The sequence below is a fragment of the Cervus canadensis genome, chromosome 1, assembly GCF_019320065.1.
Source record: "Cervus canadensis isolate Bull #8, Minnesota chromosome 1, ASM1932006v1, whole genome shotgun sequence".
NCBI lineage: Eukaryota > Metazoa > Chordata > Mammalia > Artiodactyla > Cervidae > Cervus > Cervus canadensis.
The window spans coordinates 23,936,033-23,957,456 of NC_057386.1; the positions used below are offsets into that span (position 1 = coordinate 23,936,033).

General features: G+C 46.4%; 1 protein-coding gene and 1 non-coding gene across 2 annotated transcripts; both read right to left on the bottom strand.

The window, feature by feature from the left end:
• Positions 1-12,316: 12,316 nt before the first annotated feature.
• SLC35B1 (solute carrier family 35 member B1) lies at positions 12,317-19,178 on the bottom strand. The gene is made up of 9 exons (XM_043470935.1): positions 18,908-19,178; positions 18,066-18,169; positions 17,361-17,491; positions 17,040-17,070; positions 16,298-16,455; positions 14,399-14,525; positions 13,530-13,636; positions 13,230-13,383; positions 12,317-12,559 (listed from the first exon to the last, which is right to left on the bottom strand). Exons 1-9 carry the CDS (start codon positions 19,108-19,110, stop codon positions 12,507-12,509), a joined length of 1,068 nt encoding a protein of 355 aa, XP_043326870.1. The 5' UTR covers positions 19,111-19,178; the 3' UTR covers positions 12,317-12,506.
• Positions 15,808-15,942, bottom strand: LOC122425436. The gene has a single exon (XR_006264851.1). It is a non-coding gene; the product is annotated as a small nucleolar RNA SNORA70 (small nucleolar RNA).
• Positions 19,179-21,424: the final 2,246 nt, after the last annotated feature.

Below are 21,424 nucleotides of genomic sequence, written 5' to 3' on the forward strand. Positions count from 1 at the left end.
TCAGCTTATAGGTATTGAAGTTCTGAGTTTTTAACCTGGAGAAATGGTTAGGGAAGATGTCTGAACAGTGGAGGATCAAGCAGAGCAGATGCAGTGGGAAAGAGGGGAGAGGAAATGGCAAGTTTCAGTCTTTGATTTTTGTCCTGGACTGGCCACACAGCTCCATCTCCATCTTGTTCATCTTTATTTACTTATTATAGGCCATGTGGCATGTAAGGATCTTATCCCTGACCAGGGTTCTAACCCATGGGCCCTTCATTAGGAGCATGGAGTCTTAATAACTGGACCACCATGAAAGGCCCTCCTTCATCTTTAAAATGGCTCTAAGATTTACCTAGTCGTTGTTTCAAAATAAGTTTTGAAGCGTCAATATTTGTTTTCAACAAAGAATATATTAATAAAATATAGGTTATATTCAGTGTTATGAATTATTTTCAATGGTTTCTTGGTTCTATTCCGAATGGGCTTGATCCATTACCTGATGTTATTTGCCCTAAAATAACATTTACCTAAATGTAGATAATTTGTTTAGCAAAAACAATTTTTTCTCTGTCTCCACTCAAATAGAAGTTACTTCTGATTTTGTAATTTTAGATTATCCTTGGCATGGCTCTACTTTAGCAAGGTGAATTGACTTCAATTGAAAGTTTATTCTACATTAGAATCCTATTTTAAAAGGGGAATTTAATCTAAAATTCAATTATGGAAGGTCTGTGCCCAAATGAACAGTCAACTAGCACTTACTGAGTGCTCCCCAGGTACGGAGCTCTACCAAGGTAACTACAGGAGAAGTCAAAAGAATAGAAATATTGTCCCTATTCACAAAGAGTTTTCAGTTTAGAATTTTAAAATTTCAAAACTAGAAGGGACCATACTGAGAGTCTCCAGACCAGTGCTTTCTCAACAGTGTTTGCTTCTCAAGCTCTGGGTTTCTGAAGATTTGCCTCAGGGTTTCCAGGGAAGAGGGGAGCAGCAAAGGGGGCTGGGGCAGTCCAAGCCAAGCCAGTCTGGTTCTCTTTTCACTCATTCAGGCCAAAAATTGAGCATCATCCTTGAGTCCTCTTCAATACCTCTGTAATACCTCATGTAAACCATTAGGGATCCCCTTTAATTCTCAAAGTATGTCTTGAGTCTGTCCACCTCTCTCCATCTCCCCAGTCCCATTCAAGTTCTAGCCAACATCCTCTTTTGCCTTAACCACAGTGATAGGGTCCTAATTGGTCTTCTTCTTTGCTTGTCCTTCGATCTATCTTCACTCTGCAACTAGGACAATCTAATTAAAACTTGTCAGATCATGCTGCCCCCCTGTTTAAAAACCTTGAATAACTTCCCATTGTACCCAGACTTTGTACCACTGCCTCTAAGAGTCCCATGTTCAACTATGTGTCCTGTTTGCTTTTCTCGTCTGTCTTCATTTTAGCCATACTGGCCATCTATCAGTTTCTAGAGCCCATCAAGCTCTTTCCCTCCATGAGCGTTTGTGGTTACTATTCCCCCTACCTTGAACACTTTTCCCCGAATTCTTCGCATTAGCTGGTTCTGCCTCTTATTTCAGGTCTCAGTTTAATTTTCACATCCTCAGAGAACCTTTTCTGATGACCAGCCTCAGTGGTCAGGACCTTCTTGGTATCTTGGTACTAAGTTTACTTCCTTTACCACACTAACCATAACTTGTAGTTGTGTGTTTACTTTTTTACCATCAGCCTCCTCTAATCAGTTGTTGGTTCCAGCCTGTTTGTTTTGCTCTCCGTAATGTCCCAGAATTCAACACAGCACTGACACGTAGACAGAAGGTGCTCAGTATGTACTGAATGAGTGAACGTACAACAGAAACCCCTAGACTTGTATGGAATGTCAAAGAAGTTTGGAAATATGTAAGGAAGTTTAGTAGGCAAAGAGTGTGCAGAAGGGAAATGAGGAAGGAAAGCAGACCAACCAGATAAAGATCCTAAGGCCAGAAATAGCATGGAGTTTTTAAGAAACTCAAGGAAAATTTGTGTGGCTGGAGTACAGAGAGCAAGTGGGAGGGCTGTGGGGAGAGGGTCAGGTGGGTAAGGAAGAGCCACCCAGCATGTCTCCCCTATGATCCAAACCGTGGATCTGAGAACAGGGTAGGAGTGAATTCCCCAAAGGAAATTCAGGGCTCTCTTGGTGGAAGGAGGAAATGAACGCTGGAGGCCAACGACAGAAGACCGTTACTCCTGGTTTTCCTTCTTTCTTGCTGGCTACTTCTTCTCAGCCTCTTTATAGGCTCTGCTTTTGGCCATCCTTTGAACATCAGCTTTCCTTGGATTGTGTTCAGTTCCTCTCCTCTTCACATTGTCCTCACTTGCCTTGAGATGGCTCCTTTTTTTCCCCTCACAGCTCCATTGCTATCCATCTGCTAAAGAATATTCCAAATCTATCTTGAGCCAGGACTTTTTTGAGCTCCAGACTTACATATCCAACTATCAGCCTGATACCTTCAGTTGAATGGACCAGAGGCACATAATATCCAGCAGATGTAAAAGCTGCTTCTCCTTCAGCGTTTTCTCATCTCACCAAGTAGCTCAAGCCTAGGAGCTGGAAAGTATCCTTGACGTCTCAAGTCCATTTCTAATTCAGCACCAAGTTCTGAGAGTTTTACCCTTTAGGTATCTCCCAGTTCTGCCTACTTCCTTCTATCTTCTCTGACACTTCCCTCATCCTTCCCAAGATCACAGCAGCCTCCTTCCTGGGCTCCCAACCTCTGGTCTTCACCCTACAGTTATTCTCTGCTCTGCAGCCAGACTGAGAGTTCTAAAAAACCAATATGATCAAGTAATTTCTTTGCATTCCACCCTTCATTGCCCTCAATATAAAAACCTTAACAGAGGTGAGAGGCTCTTTAGCAGTGACCTAAGCCTCCGTCTCCAGGCTGTGTCTTATGCTTCCCACTGTACCCAGCAACTAAGTTTCCTGTCATACAAAGAACTGCTTTCATCTTTGAAGAAACCAAGTTCTCTCATTTTGCACATACTATTACTTCTTCCCAGAACAGTCTTCTCCACACCTTTCCCTGGTCTAACCCCATCTCCTCCTGGTTAATTCTTTGCTGATTCTCCAGCTTCAGTTCATCTATCTATTCCTCCAGAAAGCTGTGCATGTTACCCAGCCCTGAGCTAGGCCTTCCCATATTTCTCTTCTCACTACAACCCCTGTGTTGCTGTTGCCTGATTCCTTTTCTGTTCCTCACTAGATGATAAGCTCTTTGGGGGCAAGAATTTCCATTTTTTTTTCTCTATTGTGTTTCCAGTACAGGGAACATTCCTAGCACATAGTTGAGTATTCAGATAAGTGCTTGTGTGATGAATAAATGAATGAACTAGAGGAACAAACATTCCTTTCAGGAACTTGGATCCTATAGTTTCAGGCCCAGAAGCCTCCATCAGCTTCCTCTTCCTGCATCCACTGTTTGGCCACAGGCTGGTCAGAAGCCTGTAAAAACTCTGAACATATGCAAGAGCAGCTCCTTGACTCACACCATCCACTGGGAGCCCAGTCTTCCCTTAAAAGGCCACCTTATCAGAAAGTGCCTGGGATGGCATTTATGAGCTCTATTTTTATCTATGTTGGAAAAGTCTCAAAGTTAATTCCCAAGCCAATGACATTAAACTCAGGAACGTGGATGAGCAAGAAAGCATCTACGTGATGCCTTTGAGTCACAGCTTTGTCTTCCGTGGCAAGGCTTGCAGTTGTCCCAGTCACTGGGCCCTTGTTTTTCAGGACAGCTGACTCTAAAAAGCTTTTGATCTCCCATTCATTAAAACTAGATCCTGGAGTCCTTAATGGTTGAGGAAAGGGTGTTCTCTTCCTTAAAGTTCTCCTAACTCTGCTGGGGCCCTCAACGAAGAACAAAGGATAGATTGCTAAACACATCCCAGGTTATTCAAACCAACTTTCTACCCCCATTCCCAAATGGAAATGAATCACAGGTGATAGCATTGCTAGCAGCAGGAAGGAAGGAGGCAGCATGGCCAGAGGAGAGGGCTCCCGATGAGCTTGGCCAGAGAGCTAATTGGACAGAAGCTACAGAAATGAGACGAGTAACCCAGCAGGGCTGGCAAGCAAGCCGAGGGTCTGTGCCAGGGAAAAGATTCACTGTCAGAACTGGGGGAGAGTGAGAAAGAGAGAGAAGGAAGGAGATGGGGAGAGGAAAATGACATGAAGGACTGAAGGGGGAGGTGGCAGGAGGGTGGCAGGCAGCGGCAGAGATGGGAGGAATCCTAGGCAGCTCGTAGAGAAAGTGAAGAGAACTGAGGGAGCACACGTTTCCCTTTAATCCAAATGGGGTCCTTTGGGGAAAGGGGATGTTGGAGAGTCAGACAGAGGTCCCGGAGAGATGGTCAGTCACCCCCGACCCCAGGCAGATTACAAATGAGACAAGGAATGGTCTCACTTCCAGAGTAAAGATATTAAATTTGCCATCATCCCTACCCCTGGGAATTGAGGAAAGATAGTTTTTGTCAAAGGATGCTGGAACCCAGAGGACTCAAGCCACTATTTGAGTCTCCCTTTTCCTTAACAAAAGCTTAAGCAATTTAGGGTTCAAAGTTAGGGTTCAATTTAGGGTGCAATTTAGTCTTGCACCCCCATTCCCCCTTCTAGGCAGCATCACACAACCCAGGATCATAGCCCTCTGTGCACCTCTGCTCCTTCTTGGAGTCTGGGCTGAGTCAGCACTGCCTGTGGGAGAAATTGCTTCCTGGAAGGTCTTGCTTCAAAGCTTCTGGCTGGCCAAGCTCTGGTAGGGTGCAAAAGGCACACTGGAGGCTGGATAGATCTTTGGCTTTCAAGATACTTCTCACCAGAGAGAGAAACATGGGGCAAAATTTCCATAATCCAGCTTAAAGAGTGACTCCAATGTACTTCAGGCTTCCCCTCCACCCTCCATGATTCAGAAAACTACAGTTTTTTAGGTCCCAGAAGAGATTTCAGGGCCAAGATGGAAGTTCTGATTCCTGATTGATCTAGTTACTTCTCCTGTAAGCCAGACAAAATATACTTTCTGAGCCTCAGATTTCTGTTTTCTGAAGATATGTCCTTATTCATTGGGGCAGCAAGAATGCTCCCTCGCGTGGGCACAAGGCAGCATCCTCTCTTGATAAAAAGGACAGCATACCATTAGCAGAATCAGCAGACTACTCCAGGGGTCAAGCTTCCTCTCCGTCTCTGGAGGCTGCAATGGGGAGTCGAAGCCATCCTCACCCTTCTCTTTAAGTTGGGAGTTTTGATCCCCCAATGTAGGATGAGAGGTCATTTTGATGATCTCACTTTGGACAAGTGAGAAGAGAAAGTGTTTTACTTTGACCCCCACAACTGCTTGCTATGCAGTGGGCACTCTAGCGGGCAGGCAGTGGGTGGCAGCAGCTGCCAGACACCTTCCCCCGAGGATGTATCAGTTTGTGCCAAAAACCTCTATAAGCTCTTTCTGATCTCCGTGCCAGTGACTACAGGTCCTGGAAGGAAGCCAGGAGTCCATCCTGAGCCCTGCATTCTTCTCCTCCCCCTCATCCGCCAAGAATGGGGAAAGATGGCTTGGGAGCTCACTGAGAAAGGAGCTGATGGTTCTTAGACATATTTTCCAGCTATCACACCTGCTAACGTGGGAACTCACACTCATGAGCACACACACACTCAGCAATAAATTGTTTCAGGTTTTCTTGTTCCATCTGTCCCATGCCTAAAGCAGTGGGACTAAGAATTTCCATCAACAAACTTATTCCTAGTTTGCCTCCTTCCTCCCTTCTTTCTCCCAGAATTTCCAATAGACATTTATTGATGTTTGACTGGCACCTACCCTGTGTCAGTTACTATGTGTTAGGGGATAAAGACACAAGGACACAGTCTTCTGGGAGAAAATTCATATAAATACTAACCAGATGTAAGACGGTGATATAGTGTTGCAATAAGGGAGGTGGCAAACTGGTGGCCATAGGCCAAATCTGACTTGTAGGCACGTTTAGTTTAGCAGGCAAAGAATTTTAAAAACTGTCAGAGTTCACATAAAAATCAATATTGCCATCTTTTTTTTGAAATAACCAATCTGGCTACAATCCAGAGGAGGTGAAAAGCCACTGCCCCCTGAAGGTGGGATGCACTCTCAGTGCTCTCATAGGCCACATGTCCACCCACCATATCCACCCACCTCATCCGCCTCCCTGTTGAGTTAAACTTGTTCTTTTCATTCATCCATGTTCATCCACACGATTGGGCAAAATTTGGGACCCTTAAAATGAAAGCCATCAGAGGACCCAAAGCAGTTATCCCTCGAGCTAAGCCTGAGTACATTGTTGATTTGGTTGTTTGTGTGTTGTTTTTCCCCTGCCCCCATCATGAGATGTTTAAGGGAAAGGCTCCAGTCAGCTGCCTCCTCCAAGTGTCTCCAGCCCACAGCAGAGTGCCTTGTACAGGACCGGTCTCAATGCACACTTGTGAAATGTGTTGAATGAATGGAGTCGCTAGAAGCATCAAGTGGAAAAACGAATTCCAAGCAGAGGGAACTGTGAGTACAAAGGCATGACAGTGAATACTGTAGCGGGAAGCTGCAAACAGTTCATGGTGAATGGGGGTGGGGTGGGGGTGGGGTGGCAGAAGTGTGAGAGTGTGGAATCAGGTAGGGTGGAGGCTGCAGGAGATGAAGCGGGGAAAAGACTCCAGTGGGATCCCCAAGGGCTTTTTTACAGTGTATTAGGAAGTTAATCATGGAATCTTGGAAGTGATTTAAGGAGTGAAGTGACAGGAGCAGAGTCTTGTTTCACAGATAACTCTGGCAGGGTGGTGACGTGGGGAGAAGTGGGAAGCTCCAGAGGGAAGACAGAAGCCATAGAAACTTCAACAGTCCCCTTTCTGAGTCCCTGGAAATGCCACTGGGGATCTATTTTAAGAAAATGGTGCCCCCTGCTGACTAAGTCTGGGATTGCATCCCCCCTGGCCAAAAGGGAAATTACAAAATGTTCGGCTCTGAGCAAAAGTACCTGGAAGCCCTATGCACAGAATTGCAAGTGGTGATGCATCTGAGAGTATCTTCTTTTCCAGGAAAAGAGGGGCCCATGAGAACAGGTGACAGTGACTAATGCCACAGGCTGTGTTTCCAGATAGACACAGAACACCAGCTAAATCTGAATTTCAGATAAATAAGACACAATTGTTTGGTATAAATATGTCTCAAATATTGCATGGGACTTACTTATACTAAGAATGCATGTGCTGTTTATCTGATTCAAATTTAGCTGAGCATCTTGTATTTTTATTTGCTAAACCTCACAACTCTAGATAAAGTGTGTTAGAGGGGACTAGAGAAAGCTAGTGGAGAAGGAAATGGCAACCCACTCCAATAGTCTTGCCTGGAAAATTCCATGGATGGAGGAGCCTGGTGGGCTACAGTCCATTGGGTCACAAAGAGTCAGACACGACTGAGTGACTTCATTTCACTTTAGAGAAAGCTAGATGTGAAACTGGATATGTTACTCTTCTTGGGTTTCTCTGCAAACTTTATCCCAGCCCTCCATCTAAACAGAGCTGGATATGATGCTTTCTCATATTCTGCAGTGGTGCCCAACTAGTTGGGAAATCAGTTTTCATTAAATGAGAGCATGATTACAGTGGAACCCTACAAGAATATGAGAGAGATATGGGCCCTTTTTACAGCAAAATCAACTTACTCACTTGACATATGTGTGATCACTTGTCTTACACACACATATTTACATTAAAATTTCAGAGAGTTCTCAGCCTTCCTGAAAGAGTGACACATTCTCTCTAGGGCTACAGTATGAATGCGGCAATTTCAGGGTCCCAAGTAGGAGGAAATGGTGTCTAGTCAGACCCTAAGCTGAAACATGATGCTTCTACTAGCTCTGGCCACCCACACACCATGACAAAACAGGCAAGTGGGCAGGAAATAATATTCTGTCCCTCCTCTTGGAGAATGTCCTTATGAACTTGCTCCTCAGGTGGAAGGCACTGGATGAAACCACTCCTCATTCCAAGACTCTCTTTGCTCTTCTCGCTTTCTTGCCATGGCAGGCATAGTCCTGTGGTTTCCAGTCTGAGGACTGTGCCTGTTGGAATTCAGCTCTCACCAGTAGGGGGAAAATTCTTCAAGAATCAATTCCGAGCTTCCTGAGCTGGGTGATGGAAACCATTGCCCCAACATTCTGGGAGCAGCAGACCTTGGAGCCGAGGTGCCAAGTCTGTCTCCCTCCCACAGCCCTTGCGGAAAGCCTTCTGGCACCCACGGCCTGCTCTCTTCCTGGCCCTGCCGAGGGAAGGCAGAAGTGGCTCAGGTCAGGAGGATGTTGTTTTTAGACTCTCTCAGAATGTTCTAGATGATGTAAAACCTCATTGCAGGTTGCTTCCATCTTTGTCAGCATGCTTCTGTGACATTCAGTTTCAATAGCCTGCATTATGGAATACAAGCCCCAAACAGACCAGAGTGTTTCAGGCTAGCAGTCATAATGATACACCTACAATGTATTGCCATAGGATGTTTTATGTTGAACATTTTCTGAAATTAATCAATTTTCCTTATTACCTATATAGTGGTATGATTTCCAACTATCATTTCTGGAAGCATTCTTTATTCTGAGGTGGATACTCTTCCTAAAATTTCTGGACTTAAAAGTGTCCTTCTGTAAACCATATGACATTAAAAAAAATTTTTTTTAAAGTCCTTACTTGAAAATATTAAAAAGCCAGTATACCTATTATCAACACCCCCTCCCAAATTATTTGAAAATACTATTGGATCAGGAAATCCAAAAAGCTGGGAACCACTGATTTAGCTCATTGACCTCTGACATGTGCTAAGTGGAGGCTCACTTGGGCCCTGTCCTCCCATGGAGTCATGTGACCCTCAGCTGATGCACTTCAGTGGATTTGGGGCTCTCTATCCTGGATATGGGGAGACTTGTTTCTGGCTTAAGCTCTCCCCAGGAGTGTTGTAAGGATAAAATGTCATGAACTGAAGAGCTTTGGGAAAGGAGGAGCTCAATAAATATGAGATTGCTGTTCCTAAAGACAGCTGGTGTGTTTTCAGTGGGAAGGGCTGAATGATCCCGCAGAGACCCAGGACAATTTCTCCGCCAGGACATCTGGGGAGAGTGACCAGCACCACTTATAAAATGTGCAAACTGTTCCACCGCCAAGTGGGACCAGACAGCAGAAGCAATGGGTCTCCAGAGGAGGGTGGCTTCTGCCCTTCTGAGGGCACAGGTCCAAGATACAACCATAACTGGGGGAAACTTGAGTTCTCCTTTATCTCCCTGGGACACACCCAGGGACCCAATGCAACTTGCCCCCTTCCCTAACTTGCTTTTCCATTTCCAAAAGATGCAAATGCCTGCTTAGTCCTCTTTATAAGGGTTTACAGGGCTGAGGAAACACATCACCTAATGCTAAAGAACCCACTTTAGAGATTATCCACACTGCTCCTTTAAGTCATTTGAAAAACAACTTACAATTTTTTATCCCTTATGATGATTAATTCCAGAATAGCTTTCCCTATGGTTTTTACCCCCAAATCACATCTGCGTCACTCCCCTTACCCTAGGCTAAGAGGTATACAGGAAGTGGAAAAACTACTCTACCAGGAGCCTGAGTACAAACAGCTAAAGAGGCAAGCCTGATAGGTGGACCAAAATAGAAGTACAATACACCCTATATGAAAAAGAGTGCTTGGGAAAATGTGTGTGCTGGTTCCCTCCCTTCTACACAGAGCTGAGAATTAACTGCAGATGAAAGTCCTTTGATGTTTAGAAACCTGAAGCATCAGGCCGCCCAGGGTTAGTGATCAACAATACTTTTGTTTGAACTTGCCTGGTATTTCACGTTTATCAGTACCATAATAACCTAGCAGAGTGTTACTGATGAGAGTCTGACTTGGCACTCTCAGTTCCTGTGATCCTGTAGGTGAGTACACCACCCTGAACAAGCTGGCAGCTTACACAACATTTTAAAATATCTTCCAGTTGAGCTGAAATGATGCCACACTGCAGAGCCACTCACCTGCTCCTGTCCTCTCACTTGAACTGATCAGAAGCAGGAGCAAGGGGGGAAAGGACAGTTAGGGAGTCTGATATGGTCACATACACAGCATGGTATTAAAATGGATAAACAACAAGGACCTATTGTATAGAACATGGAACCCTACTAATGTTATTTATAGCTCATGGAATTCTGCTAACAGCCCAGATGGGAGGGGGGTTTGGGGGAAATTGGATACATGTGTGGCTGTGTGGCTATACCACTATATAAAATTAAAAGTTTGTAAGACAAAAAGAAGCAGGAACATGGGAAGAAGCCAGGCAGTTTAAAAGGCGAAAGATTCATACGATCTGAAGAGAAACCAGAGTATGCCAGGCAGTTTAAAACCCTATTTCCCACTTGGCAATAGAGCCAAAGCTCCCTTTTCACTTCTTTCATCTTCCCACACTCTCTCCAGCTCAAGCCTCACCTTGCCCAGACACCTTTCTTCGTTGTTAGCTCTGCATTTCTGAGATGCAATGATTTATCTATCCGACTCCCTGTTAGACCCTAGAGGGTAAGTACTGCTCCTAGTCAACTTTGAACTCCCAGCATGTCCACAGGATGTGGCACACAGAAGGATTAGAATAGGAGAAGAACTGAATGAATATACCAGAGCTGGGCTCCCGGCTCACCAAGGATAGGACAAGATTGCTCTAGTATCAGGTGAGAACCATGCTGAGCTGGTGGAGATCCTTCTTGCTCTTCGTGACTAGTATGAGGTGTGCCTGAGACCCCTGGTTGGGTAAGGCAGGGGTAGAGGTGGAGGGGACTGGCCTGATAACTGGGAAAATGTCTCTTGTTAAAACACCAGGCCCAGGGACTTCCCTCGTGGTTCAATGGCTAAGACTCCATGCTCCCAATGCAGAGGGCCTGGGTTTGAATCCTGGTCAGGGAACTAGATCTCACATGCTGCAACTAAAGGTCTGCATGCTGCAACTAAAGATCCTGTATGCCACTGCTAAGATCCAGCACAGCCAAATAAATATTTTTTTAAAACCCAAAACAAAAAAACACCAGGCCTCAGGTAAGGACTGCTAAATAGGACCCTGGCCTTGGTAACATGCTCTCACTGCCTAACTAATCCACAGAAGAGAGTTTGGAAGAACTATCAGTCCAGTAGGTAAGGAGCTAATTGATGCAAATTTCAGGATGAGAAACACAGAAAAAAGAAAGGGGTGGAGAAAAGAAGGAAGTTCAGCCAGATGCATTTAAAACCTCTCTTCTCAAGGAGGAGTTCAAAATGAGAGGGGGCCTTTCAGGGCAGAGCTGCAGTGACACCCAGGGCCCCAGGAGAATGAGACGAGTGCAAGTGAGCCAGGCTTGAAAGGCTGGGTGCAGGGGGTGGGAAGGCAGCGGCGCAGGAAGGAGGCTGGGCGCCCATCTGGAGAGCCAAGGGGCTGGGGCTGCTGAACAGATGGAGTGAAAGTTGCAGCTGGTGGAAATGCACTTTCATGTGTAAAGTTTGGTCCACGGAGGATAGCGATTTCCAACTCCGAAGGCAGCAGTGGGCAGGTGGCTCTGCTCCATGCTCCGCCTTCTCCCCCTACTGCCACCCAGAAAACTCAACAGCGGCTCTATGCCAGGACTCAGCCACTGTGCCTTCCGCCAGCATCCCTTTCTTTTTTTTTTTTTTTTTTCGCCAGCATCCCTTTCAACAGGCAGGAGCTGGCATGGGAATACCAGGGCACCGCCAGGATGGCAGAGGCCCACGAGGCTTCAGCAGCTGAAGGGGACAAGGGAGGATTAATCCAGCGTCCCCAGGAGGGGACCGAGAGGACCGAGAACAGACACGGAGGTAGAGGGAGGGAATAAGACCTTCCAAAGCTGTTCACGACATGCACACTGGGTCTCTGCTCTCGTTTCGGTTGAGCTTTGGTTGAACGGGAGGAAAACGGGGAAATGTCAGAATGCGGCAGACTCTGAGGCTCTGGGCTCATTTTATCTCAGCCTCAAGAGAAGTTTCTTGAGGAGAGACTATATCTGCAGTTTTTAAAGAAATATTTGCCCACCAGAGCTTTAAGAGATAAAGTGCTTTTTACATTCTCTAGCTCTCACAGACAGCTACCTGTTCTAGCACATTTAGACCTTCGCCTGCGGGAATAGAGGCCATAAGTGACAGTTCTTGGGGGAACCGGCCCCCCAGCCAAGTTAACCACACCCACGTGGGAGCAGCTTGGGTCATGAACACCAAGCTCTGCCCCTTCTCTTTCTCTCCTTTTTTGTGCGAGGCTATACTCCTGGTCATCAAGCATAGAAATGGCCAACTCTCTCTTGTTAAAATCCAAATGCTTTTTTTAGAATATGTGATTTTGTTTCTTTAAAAAACAATAACAACAAAAACAAAAAATACCCAGACTGAAACCTAGTCCTTTATCTCTATTGTGTCCGTTTTCCCAAGAGATGTCACTGTTGGAGAAAATAACTTAAATATTCTTGGAGTGGAGGTAGTCTCTCTCTTCCTAGTGGGATGTCTTCTTGGCTCCCTTCCCAAACTTGGCATCAAGACCGAGACCTATGGAAAGAGAGAGCATGGCCTTAACTTTAAGGGGAGAAATGAAGTCTACAAATTATTTGGGGGTGAGAAGTGGGATGTGCCTTGGTCTCCAAAATTGGAGCTTTAAATAAAACTATAATTTTCAAACATTAGTTTTATAAAACCTCCTCAGAGAAAAGAGATTAGTATCAAATGAAAAAAATCACCAAGATACTGATAAATTACACTTGTATATAAAATACAGCAGGGGTTTTCCTGGCAGTCCAGTGGTTAAGACTCCTTGCTTCCACTACAGGGGGCACGGCTTCAATCCCTGGTGGGGGAACTAAGATCCTGCGTGCTCCATGGTGCAGCCAAAAATAAAAAAACAAAAAACCAGCAAGACTGAATGAAATTTAAGAGTCAAACTTCTAGTTCTTTCAGCTCACCCACAGCAGTGCCAATTAGTAGGGAATAAGTATAATTATTTTACCCTGCTCAGTGTCTGGGGAAAAAAGAATCATTGGAAAGAAATCTTTCAAATGAAATGTTCCTTAGGAAGGCTGGATTACAGGTAATGCTTCCTTTTCTTTTTTAAAAAAATCTGCTCTAAAATAGCACATTACACAAACATACAAGTAAGTATTAAGGGAAAAAAAATAAAGTTCCTTTGTATGGCCTAGAGCTGCATGCTCTGGATGTAACTTACCCAAGAACACCAGCACAGTGCCCACCCACTGCATGGGGCTGATGGGGTTGGCGAAGAGGATCACAGATGCCAAAATGGTGAAGAACTTTCGAGTTGTGGTGATGATGGAGCAGGTCAGAGGACCAAAATACACAACTGTCATGAAGATGAAGCTCTAAAGAAAGACAGAAAGACAAAGTCAGGCTGGTTCCTGGGTATCTACCAAGAAAAGTCTGTAACAGGACATCACAGCTGATCTTGCCACCCTCTTCTCCCAGTCTCTCTTGGGGAAGCCAAGCCATCACCCATCAAGGCACTCACCTGGCCCAGGGCACTAGTCAGGCCAAAGAGGAGGATGTTATAGATGACTGCAGGATACCTTTCGGCAAAGCTTAAGAACTCCCAGAGCTCCCCGGTGAACAGGATTCCTAGAAAGAAACATCCAAAGATGAATGGTGCATCCTGTGTGCCCATACTCACACACGTACACCTGCAGAGGCCTGCGTAAGCGCTCTGAAGTGGGGGAGGGCAAGGGAAAATGTATAGCGTGAGTTTGTATTGTCCCATCAAGTATCTCCTATTTTTCTGATTAGAGAAACTAACTGAAGACTAATACTTAGAAGTTAATGAGTTACTTCTGCCAAAGTGATGGAAAGAAGCAAACCTCAGATGCTGTGAAGATACTGATCCACACATCCCTAGCTCAAGGCAGCCCCAAGCACTGGTCGATTCCAGCCATCAGCAGCCTCCTCTGTTAACCCTAGTGTGTTGTATGAAAAATACTCCCTGTGTGTGCCCAGACTTGAAAAAAAAAGTTAGAAAGCACTGATTTAAAAGCAAACACATTCATGTTTGAACAATCTTCAGTATTCACCACACAGCAATGTCTCATCTACATCAGAGGAGGGTGAGTTCCCAGGGCACCCCTGCATTTTACTACTGTGCGTCTTCCCATGATACCTCACACAGATCTATTCCTGGCTGTGCCAGTACAAGCAACAAGCAGAGCTGACTGGTGAAAGTTTCTCCAAGAAGGCTTCTCAAGGGCTTGGACAATAAGGCGTCTGGGAACGGAGGCTGACCTTTGGCCTGGGCAAAGAGCACAGCTGGCACCAGAGCTAGAGATTAAGCGGATGAAGGTAGTCTGCCCTCTGCTGATACACGGAAAGAACAGCAGAACCACGCCTTACCAGCTCCCAGCAGCAATGTCGACCAAAGGTTGATGTTCAGCATCATGTGGTTGGAGCCTGTTTGGTAGTGAGCTCGCATGTGGTCCTGGGAAACACCGGTCAGTCCATCCAGGGTTAGAGACAAGAGCTGGGAAAGAAGAGTACAGACTGCAGTAAGAAGGCCCCTGGGGCCCTCCCTAACTCAGGACACAGACCTCTCACTTTTCTGAGATCCCTCAGAAAGCTGCTGCCTTAAGACAGAGTCCTCAGAACAAAACACTGCCATTTGCCCACAAGCAGAGGATGACAAGAGACCATGTGAGCTCCCTCCTGCCCCCAGCCCCGGAAGGACAGGTGATCTGAGCCACACAGATGTAATGTGATCAGAGCAGGGCAGGAAGCCTACCACTTCTCAACGCAATGCTGTGAAGCCTGGCAGGCAGGGGCCTAGAATAGGCTGTGGTGAGCCACACACATTCTTCCACTAAGGGTGGAGAGAGGAAATCTAATCCCAGCATGTTAGCCTCCTGGCTTGGGAGTCCAGTGTTCCAGAGACTGGATTCTGTGGTCACACTGCCAGATTAGAATCCAGGGAAATATTGGACGTAAGTTGTTCAGTCATGTCCAACTCCTTGGGACCCCATGGACTGCAGCCCGCCAGGCTCCTCTGTCCATGGGATTTCCCAGGCAAGAATACTGGAGTGGGTTGCTATTTCCTATTCCAGGGGATCTTTCCAACCCAGGGATCAAACCTGTGTCTGTTAGGTATAACCTGCATTGGCAGGAGGGTTCTTTACCCCTAGCGCCACCTGGGAAGCCTATGTTAGCCACTAACTCTGCCAATTAACAGCCGTATGGCCATGAGCAAACGATTTAACTTTTCTTTGCCTCATTTTCTTCATCTGTAAAATGCAGATTAATACTAAGTTATAAAGTTATTGTAAAAATTAACTAGTTTTCATGTAGAACACTTGGAACAGTACCTAATACCTAGTAAGCAATAGCTACTATAGTATTATTGACAGGAAAGCAGGATTTATTGGTGGGCAGGAAGAAGGAGGGGACAGCACCCTCACGGGTGCAGGGCCCGCCATTTGTCCAGAGGACTACGATTAGGGATGTATTTGACCCTACAGCCATCTGGGATGAGCCGCTTTTCTGCCACTACAGTTTCAAATTCATCTGCGTGAAACTCAGTAGATCCCTACTTCTTGGCGACGTGGATCTTCTGGTGGCCAGGAACTTGAACTTGGCCCTGTGGAGGGCCTCAATCATATGCCCCTTGTTCTGCAGCTTGGTGTGAATAGACATTTTAACTTGGCCAAAGTGGACTCTGGCCACTGCGCTGCAGGCTTTCCAAAGGCACTACGCCTACCTGTCTGGAGCCTAGATTGGGGAGCGCATGCCAGGCATGAATGTCCACTGGCCAGAGTTATCTCCAAGGTCCCTTAGGGCAATCTATACAGGCAACAGGCTGCATACACTACCAAGGAGGCTGCTGTTTGCAGCCATTGCACACTGGGCCCCCATGGGGAAAAGAACATGGTTGGCTTAACTGGCTATATAGTATTATTTTTAACTCTGACTTCCAACTTTCTTGGAAAGCCACAGTGAGAGACATACTACTCCTTTCCTCTTTACTCTCAGGTCTCAGGGACCTCACATCAGCATTTAGACATGGGCCTCAGAGTTATCTCTTCCCCAGAAGGAGAGCTGAACTGTTGTGAAATATTCTAGGCTCCCCACTACAGCCTTAGCAGGGCCAAGGACCCTGCAGCAAGAGACAGAGACCAGAAACAGGGGGCAAGAAACATCACTTATCTCTCTCAAAACATATAACTGGCCTTCTGTATGTGCAGGGGGCGGATATTCCTGTTAAGATTACTGGAAAAGGCTTCCTCTCCCAACAGGATTACATACCAGGAGCAGCTCTCCATAGCCAATTGTGTGTTCTTCTATCCCGACTACTTTTTTGGGTTTGTACATGAAAAGGGCCACTCCAGCCACAATTAGCAACACACACAGGTACTTGGCCATTGGGTACTTCTTCTTCAAGAGGGTCACTCCAAGGAGCATGACTACAGGGAAGAAACAGGGTGGAAAATTCAGGCACCCATAGAGACTGTTGAGACCAATAATCTCCTAGGAGCCAAAGACTCGTGGGGAAAAAAAATGTCTGAGAAGGAGAGCTGACAGAGGACAAAAAGAGGAGAGTGCAAGACTAGCACCTCCGTAGAGATGACTGTGCAACAAGATTGAACGAAGAATATAAAGCAGAGAAAGGTAGAGAACAAAGACTCCAGGAAGGAACCTGGCAAAGGTGGGGCAGTAGGGAAGAGTGAGAAATTGAGAATAAGGAAACTGATGATCAAATGGGATTTCGGGTATCTAATGACAATGTAGGCTGCCAAAACGACTGACCATGTGAAGCAGATGAGGTCAGCTTCTAGCTCACAGTGAGGATTACCAGCTAACGAACACCAAACACAACAGGAAGTGATACAGATGACAGGATGGGCAGGAGGAAGGGATGGAGGGAAGTCCCTACAGATAGCAATGGTGAGATGACAAAGCTCAGAGGAATAGAGCCCTAGTAGGGGAGGATCAAGCTCACTACAGGAAGACTGAGGATGGACGACAGCGACCATCTTCTTCTGCTTACCTGGGATGGGCTTGCAGGATTTACCAAGGACCTGAAATTAAATTGAGCAAAAATAATTTATGAGCGTCTTTGACTTGCTAGGTACTGAACTGGGTGCTACATAAGATGCGTAAATTAGCGTGGGGCCTGCACCAGAGACTGTAGCCTCAGAAACCGGCTCTATCACGGCCCACCCACCATCACTAAATGTCAGATCTGTGGTTCTTCACACTCTTCATTTCCCAGACACATTCTCCTTTTATTTAAGTCACAGACCTGAGGGAAGAATCTTTCATCCTTTTGAACTTCTGAGCCAACCCTCACCCCACCCTGAGGTTTCACCTGAGTTGGGTAGTTGACAAACTGTAGCGCCGAGTTGCTGGAGACCATAGCACCCAGATAGGAGACAGAGCACGCAGCATAGAGCCAGCTCCGGGTACGATCCACTCTGGTAGTGTCAAAAAACTGGATCACTAGGAGAAGACAAAAGAAACATCCAAGAGAAAGTTGGTGGGCCTAGGAAGGACCACTGAGCAACAGTCAAAGCCACATGAAAGGAATTTATCTGTCAAATAAGATGAGAAGTACTTAGACCGAACTATTTCTGTCCTCTTAGATTGGGAAATCTCTGAAGATTCTCCAACTCTCCAATACCATCTAAACCTAACACAAGACCTCATGCAGGGCAGCAGTGGGGGGTGGGGGGGTGGATGTTCATTCAGATCAAGGGACTAGTCAGCCCTGCTGCTAGCCCCCAGGGAACAAAGAGAACTGACACAAAAAGGAAAACTAAAAAGACAAAGAAAAAAGTTTTAAATATTCTCATTGGGATCGGGAATACAGATCCATTCTCTGCACATTTCTGACTGAGAAATTGATTTAGTTTAAGGAAACAGAAGTCCACCTTTTTCCCAAACCACTAATTTTATAAGTCTAATAGAGAAGCTGTTGTTAGCACTAAAAGGGCTGAGGGTCTTGAGAGTTAGACCTAATGCCTAGGATACACAGGGAACGGGACACACAACAGATTATTATCTAAGTACTCACAGATCTTGGCAAACACAGCATTGACCACACATTGGATGAAGACCAAAGTTAAGGCAAAAGTGAAGGTCTCCTGCTTGGCTCCCTCCCCATACTTTCCTCTTGTTCTAAGAATAAAATAGACGAGAAAGAGACGAATTAATATACTTCCCTCAGGGTCCTCTAGTAATTCAGAGCCACTGAACGCTTTGAAATTGTTTTGCTTCTCTAGACTTAGGGAAAGTTTGGTAAGGATCACTGGGCACATTTACAACAGAAGCCAATTATATTGGAGCTAGAAATTAGATACTCCAGGCTGCTAATCAGAGAACCGAATGAAACAAAGTGTGTGTGTGTGTGTGTGTACACACATATCCGTACAGGATGATGCTGAAGGAAACGTGAAAAATTGTGTGTGTACACATATCCGTACAGGATGGAGCTGAATGAAACGTGAAAAATTTGGTGAAACGACGTACACCGGGGCAGGGCCGAGGGCGAAGTAATCAGTAACCTGCAAGAATATAGGAGTTCCAAGGACAGCCCAGCACAGGAAACCTAAGTCTGCAAAACCCAGTCCTTTAGAACCAACAGGAAAAACATCAATTAAGGGAAGAAAAATAACCACCTCCCGAGAATCTAGGAACCAACTTTGGCGTTTTGTATAACCCTTGGGAGGTTTAGCAGCAAAGGGGTCAGGATGCTGGGAGAGCAGAAGGGGCCAAAGGGAACACTGGGGCTAGGGGCGGGAGGACCGCGAGCCTGAACCTGACCAAAGGCTGGGAGACAAGGCAGGATTGAGCGGGCGGGCGGGAGTGGTGGTGCGGTGGTGGGGGTCTGCGTTCCCACCCTGGGGATCCGCTCACATCTTTTCCTGCAGGATCCCATAGTAGAAATAGCAGACAAAGACGCCGAGGAAGCAGAGCGGCAGACGCAGCCGGTCGGGCACCAGGGAGCTGCTAGCGGCCATGAGACGCCCGGAGGACCCAACCGGAGACCCGCTCACGGCCGGCAGCGGCGGCGGTGACAAGTCCAGCCGGACATCGCCGACCGGCGACAGGGGCCTCATAGGAGCTGCATGAGACCGCCGCTGAGGAGGGCCCCAGCAGCCACCGCCGGAACTGCCAGCTCAGGACCACCGAGGGGAAAACTCCTTAAAACCCAGAACCCGCTTCCAAGGAAAGGAGACCCACCCTGGGGCCTCGGCCTCGTCCCTGATGGCCAGGGGAGCCAGCTGAATGCAGGGCAACGCCTCGCCCTCGAGACTTTCCGATCAGGCAACTCCGAGGACAACTGCGACCCGGAGCGCGACGGGATGGTCTAGGCGATACACGGACGTGGAATGATGACGTATGAGGATGTGGAGGTAACCAATTGGCTACTCTATGCAAAGACAGACAGGTGGGTGGGAAGGAGGAGTACGCCGGCCGAGCAAATCGAATAGCCTTTTTCCCGGTCGGCTGTCAGGCTTCTGCTGGGTCCTAACTCACGGAAACTGTCAATGTAACCTTAGCGCCCCCTAGCGGGTCCCCAGCGTCCCCAACTGTACCCTCTTTATCAGAAGAGCGTTCAAGGCCTGTCTTTGGGGAGCCATCCTCCTCCTAGAGCACATCACAAGGCTCCCAAGGGCGGCAGGGCTCTTGTCTCAGCTCGGTCACTTAAAGGCAGGGTAACCTGTGCGTGTCACCTAAATGCCGAGCTACAGTTTTCCTAATCTATATATATAGTCCATAGGAATTAGTAATAGCCACTTTGTCACCTCTTGACTGTTGAGGATCAAATGAGCTGAGCTTGGTGAAAGTGTTTTATAAACTGTAAAAGTGTGCTGTGCAAGTTTAAGGTATTTGTTAGTCATGACTCGTTCTCAACTCTGATCTTATTTCCTCACATCTAGAGATGGAAATGGAAGCTTGCTGAAGTGGATTTTCTTCAGGGTCTTACAACTCACCAACAAGGGAGCAAACCCTCCTGCATTAATGAACGCCTATTGGGCCCCCACCTGATGACACCAGGAGCTAAAGCCAGACTAACCCCAGGGTTTGCGACTACCAGCCTCAAGCCCCACGGTAGTCACTGGACTCTGGGCTGCTCTCTGGGTAGAGGCTTCTTCTCCCCTTCCAGCAGCCTACTTCTCTGGCACGGCCTCAGGCAAAGGAAGGAAACTCGGGGCAGCACCACACCCATCCCTCTGGGCCTGACTCACTAAGACTTTGGGGGGAGGCCAAACATCTTTCAGGGGAGGGGCAAGAAGTAGAAATAGGGTCTGTCCCCAGCTCTGTCTCCTTTATGTTAATTGGGGAGGGGGACCCCCACACTTTTGCTCTCTTACCCAGTGGCTTCCTCTACTGAATTAGCTGATGATTCCTGGGCACCAAGCTAGGGTTCCAGTCCCAGCTCTGCCTTTTTCCTAGCTGGGACTTCAAACAATTCATCTGACCTCTGAGTCAAGTTTCCTCAGTTGAAATTAATGGAAATATAATAACTGGGAGAGTACTGTGGTTAGAAGAATGGGCACTGGAATCAAATGATCTGGTTCCCAATCCTAGCTCCCCCATTTGTCCTTCCCTTATTAGTACAGTGGGATTTATCACATCAGATGGTTTATGATATTTCAATGACCTTTTAAGTAAAGCATTTTATAGTGTATCTGTTGCTTACCTAGCTAATTCATGGTAGTTGGGATAGCCTGGTTTGTTTTGAGGTTTTATGAGATAGATGCAATTGTAGTTATTATGACTGCCCTTAAGGTAGTCAACTTTTTACCCATACAATGGGGATAATGTCTTTGTGAAAATGCTTTGTAAATTGCAAATCACTAACAGAATGGTGGGTTGGTTATTCTCATTTCCCCCACAAAGCCCTTACAGGTGGGGCACTATAAAGCTGATAGGCTGCAAGAGGACCAGAACAGTTTCTTCTACCATCTGTGTTGTAGGTGCTCACTCATGTGAAAAGAACACTCAGAAGGAGCTAAAGCTTCCCTAAAACTGTGCCCAGAGATTCAATCTGAATGCCATTCCCTTGTCTTGTAAATTGCCAAACTGTTTCCCCTTGGTCACCTTCATTTCCCAGGTAAAATCTACTCTCTGTTAGGGTGTTTTTCCAGACTCACCCAAGAAAGGATGACTTCCCCCACTAACTCCTTCACCCCCCATCCACCGCACTCTTCATTCAGGATATCCCTTCCCTGGCTGCACTGTTTATGTGTCCATGTAGAGAAGGCAAGCCTGCTGTCCTGAGGACACAGACTTTGGACCCATCCACCCAACATTATGTGTTAAGTAAAGGCACCTCTTGAAGACATGGATGAAGTGATTAATGAATGATACCCTCAATCTCCATCCTGCTCCCTAACCCCCAAAATATTTAACAGAAACTCTAGC

Excerpts from the sequence above, each read along its gene's own strand:
- SLC35B1 (XM_043470935.1), bottom strand. The coding sequence starts at position 19,110 with ATGAGGCCCCTGTCGCCGGTCGGCGATGTCCGGCTGGACTTGTCACCG. Across the intron at positions 16,456-17,039 it reads ATCCTGCAAGCCCATCCCAG|TCATGCTCCTTGGAGTGACC; the intron begins GTAAGCAGAAGA and ends TCTTCCCTGTAG. Across the intron at positions 14,526-16,297 it reads GCTATGGAGAGCTGCTCCTG|CTCTTGTCTCTAACCCTGGA; the intron begins GTATGTAATCCT and ends CTTCTTTCCCAG.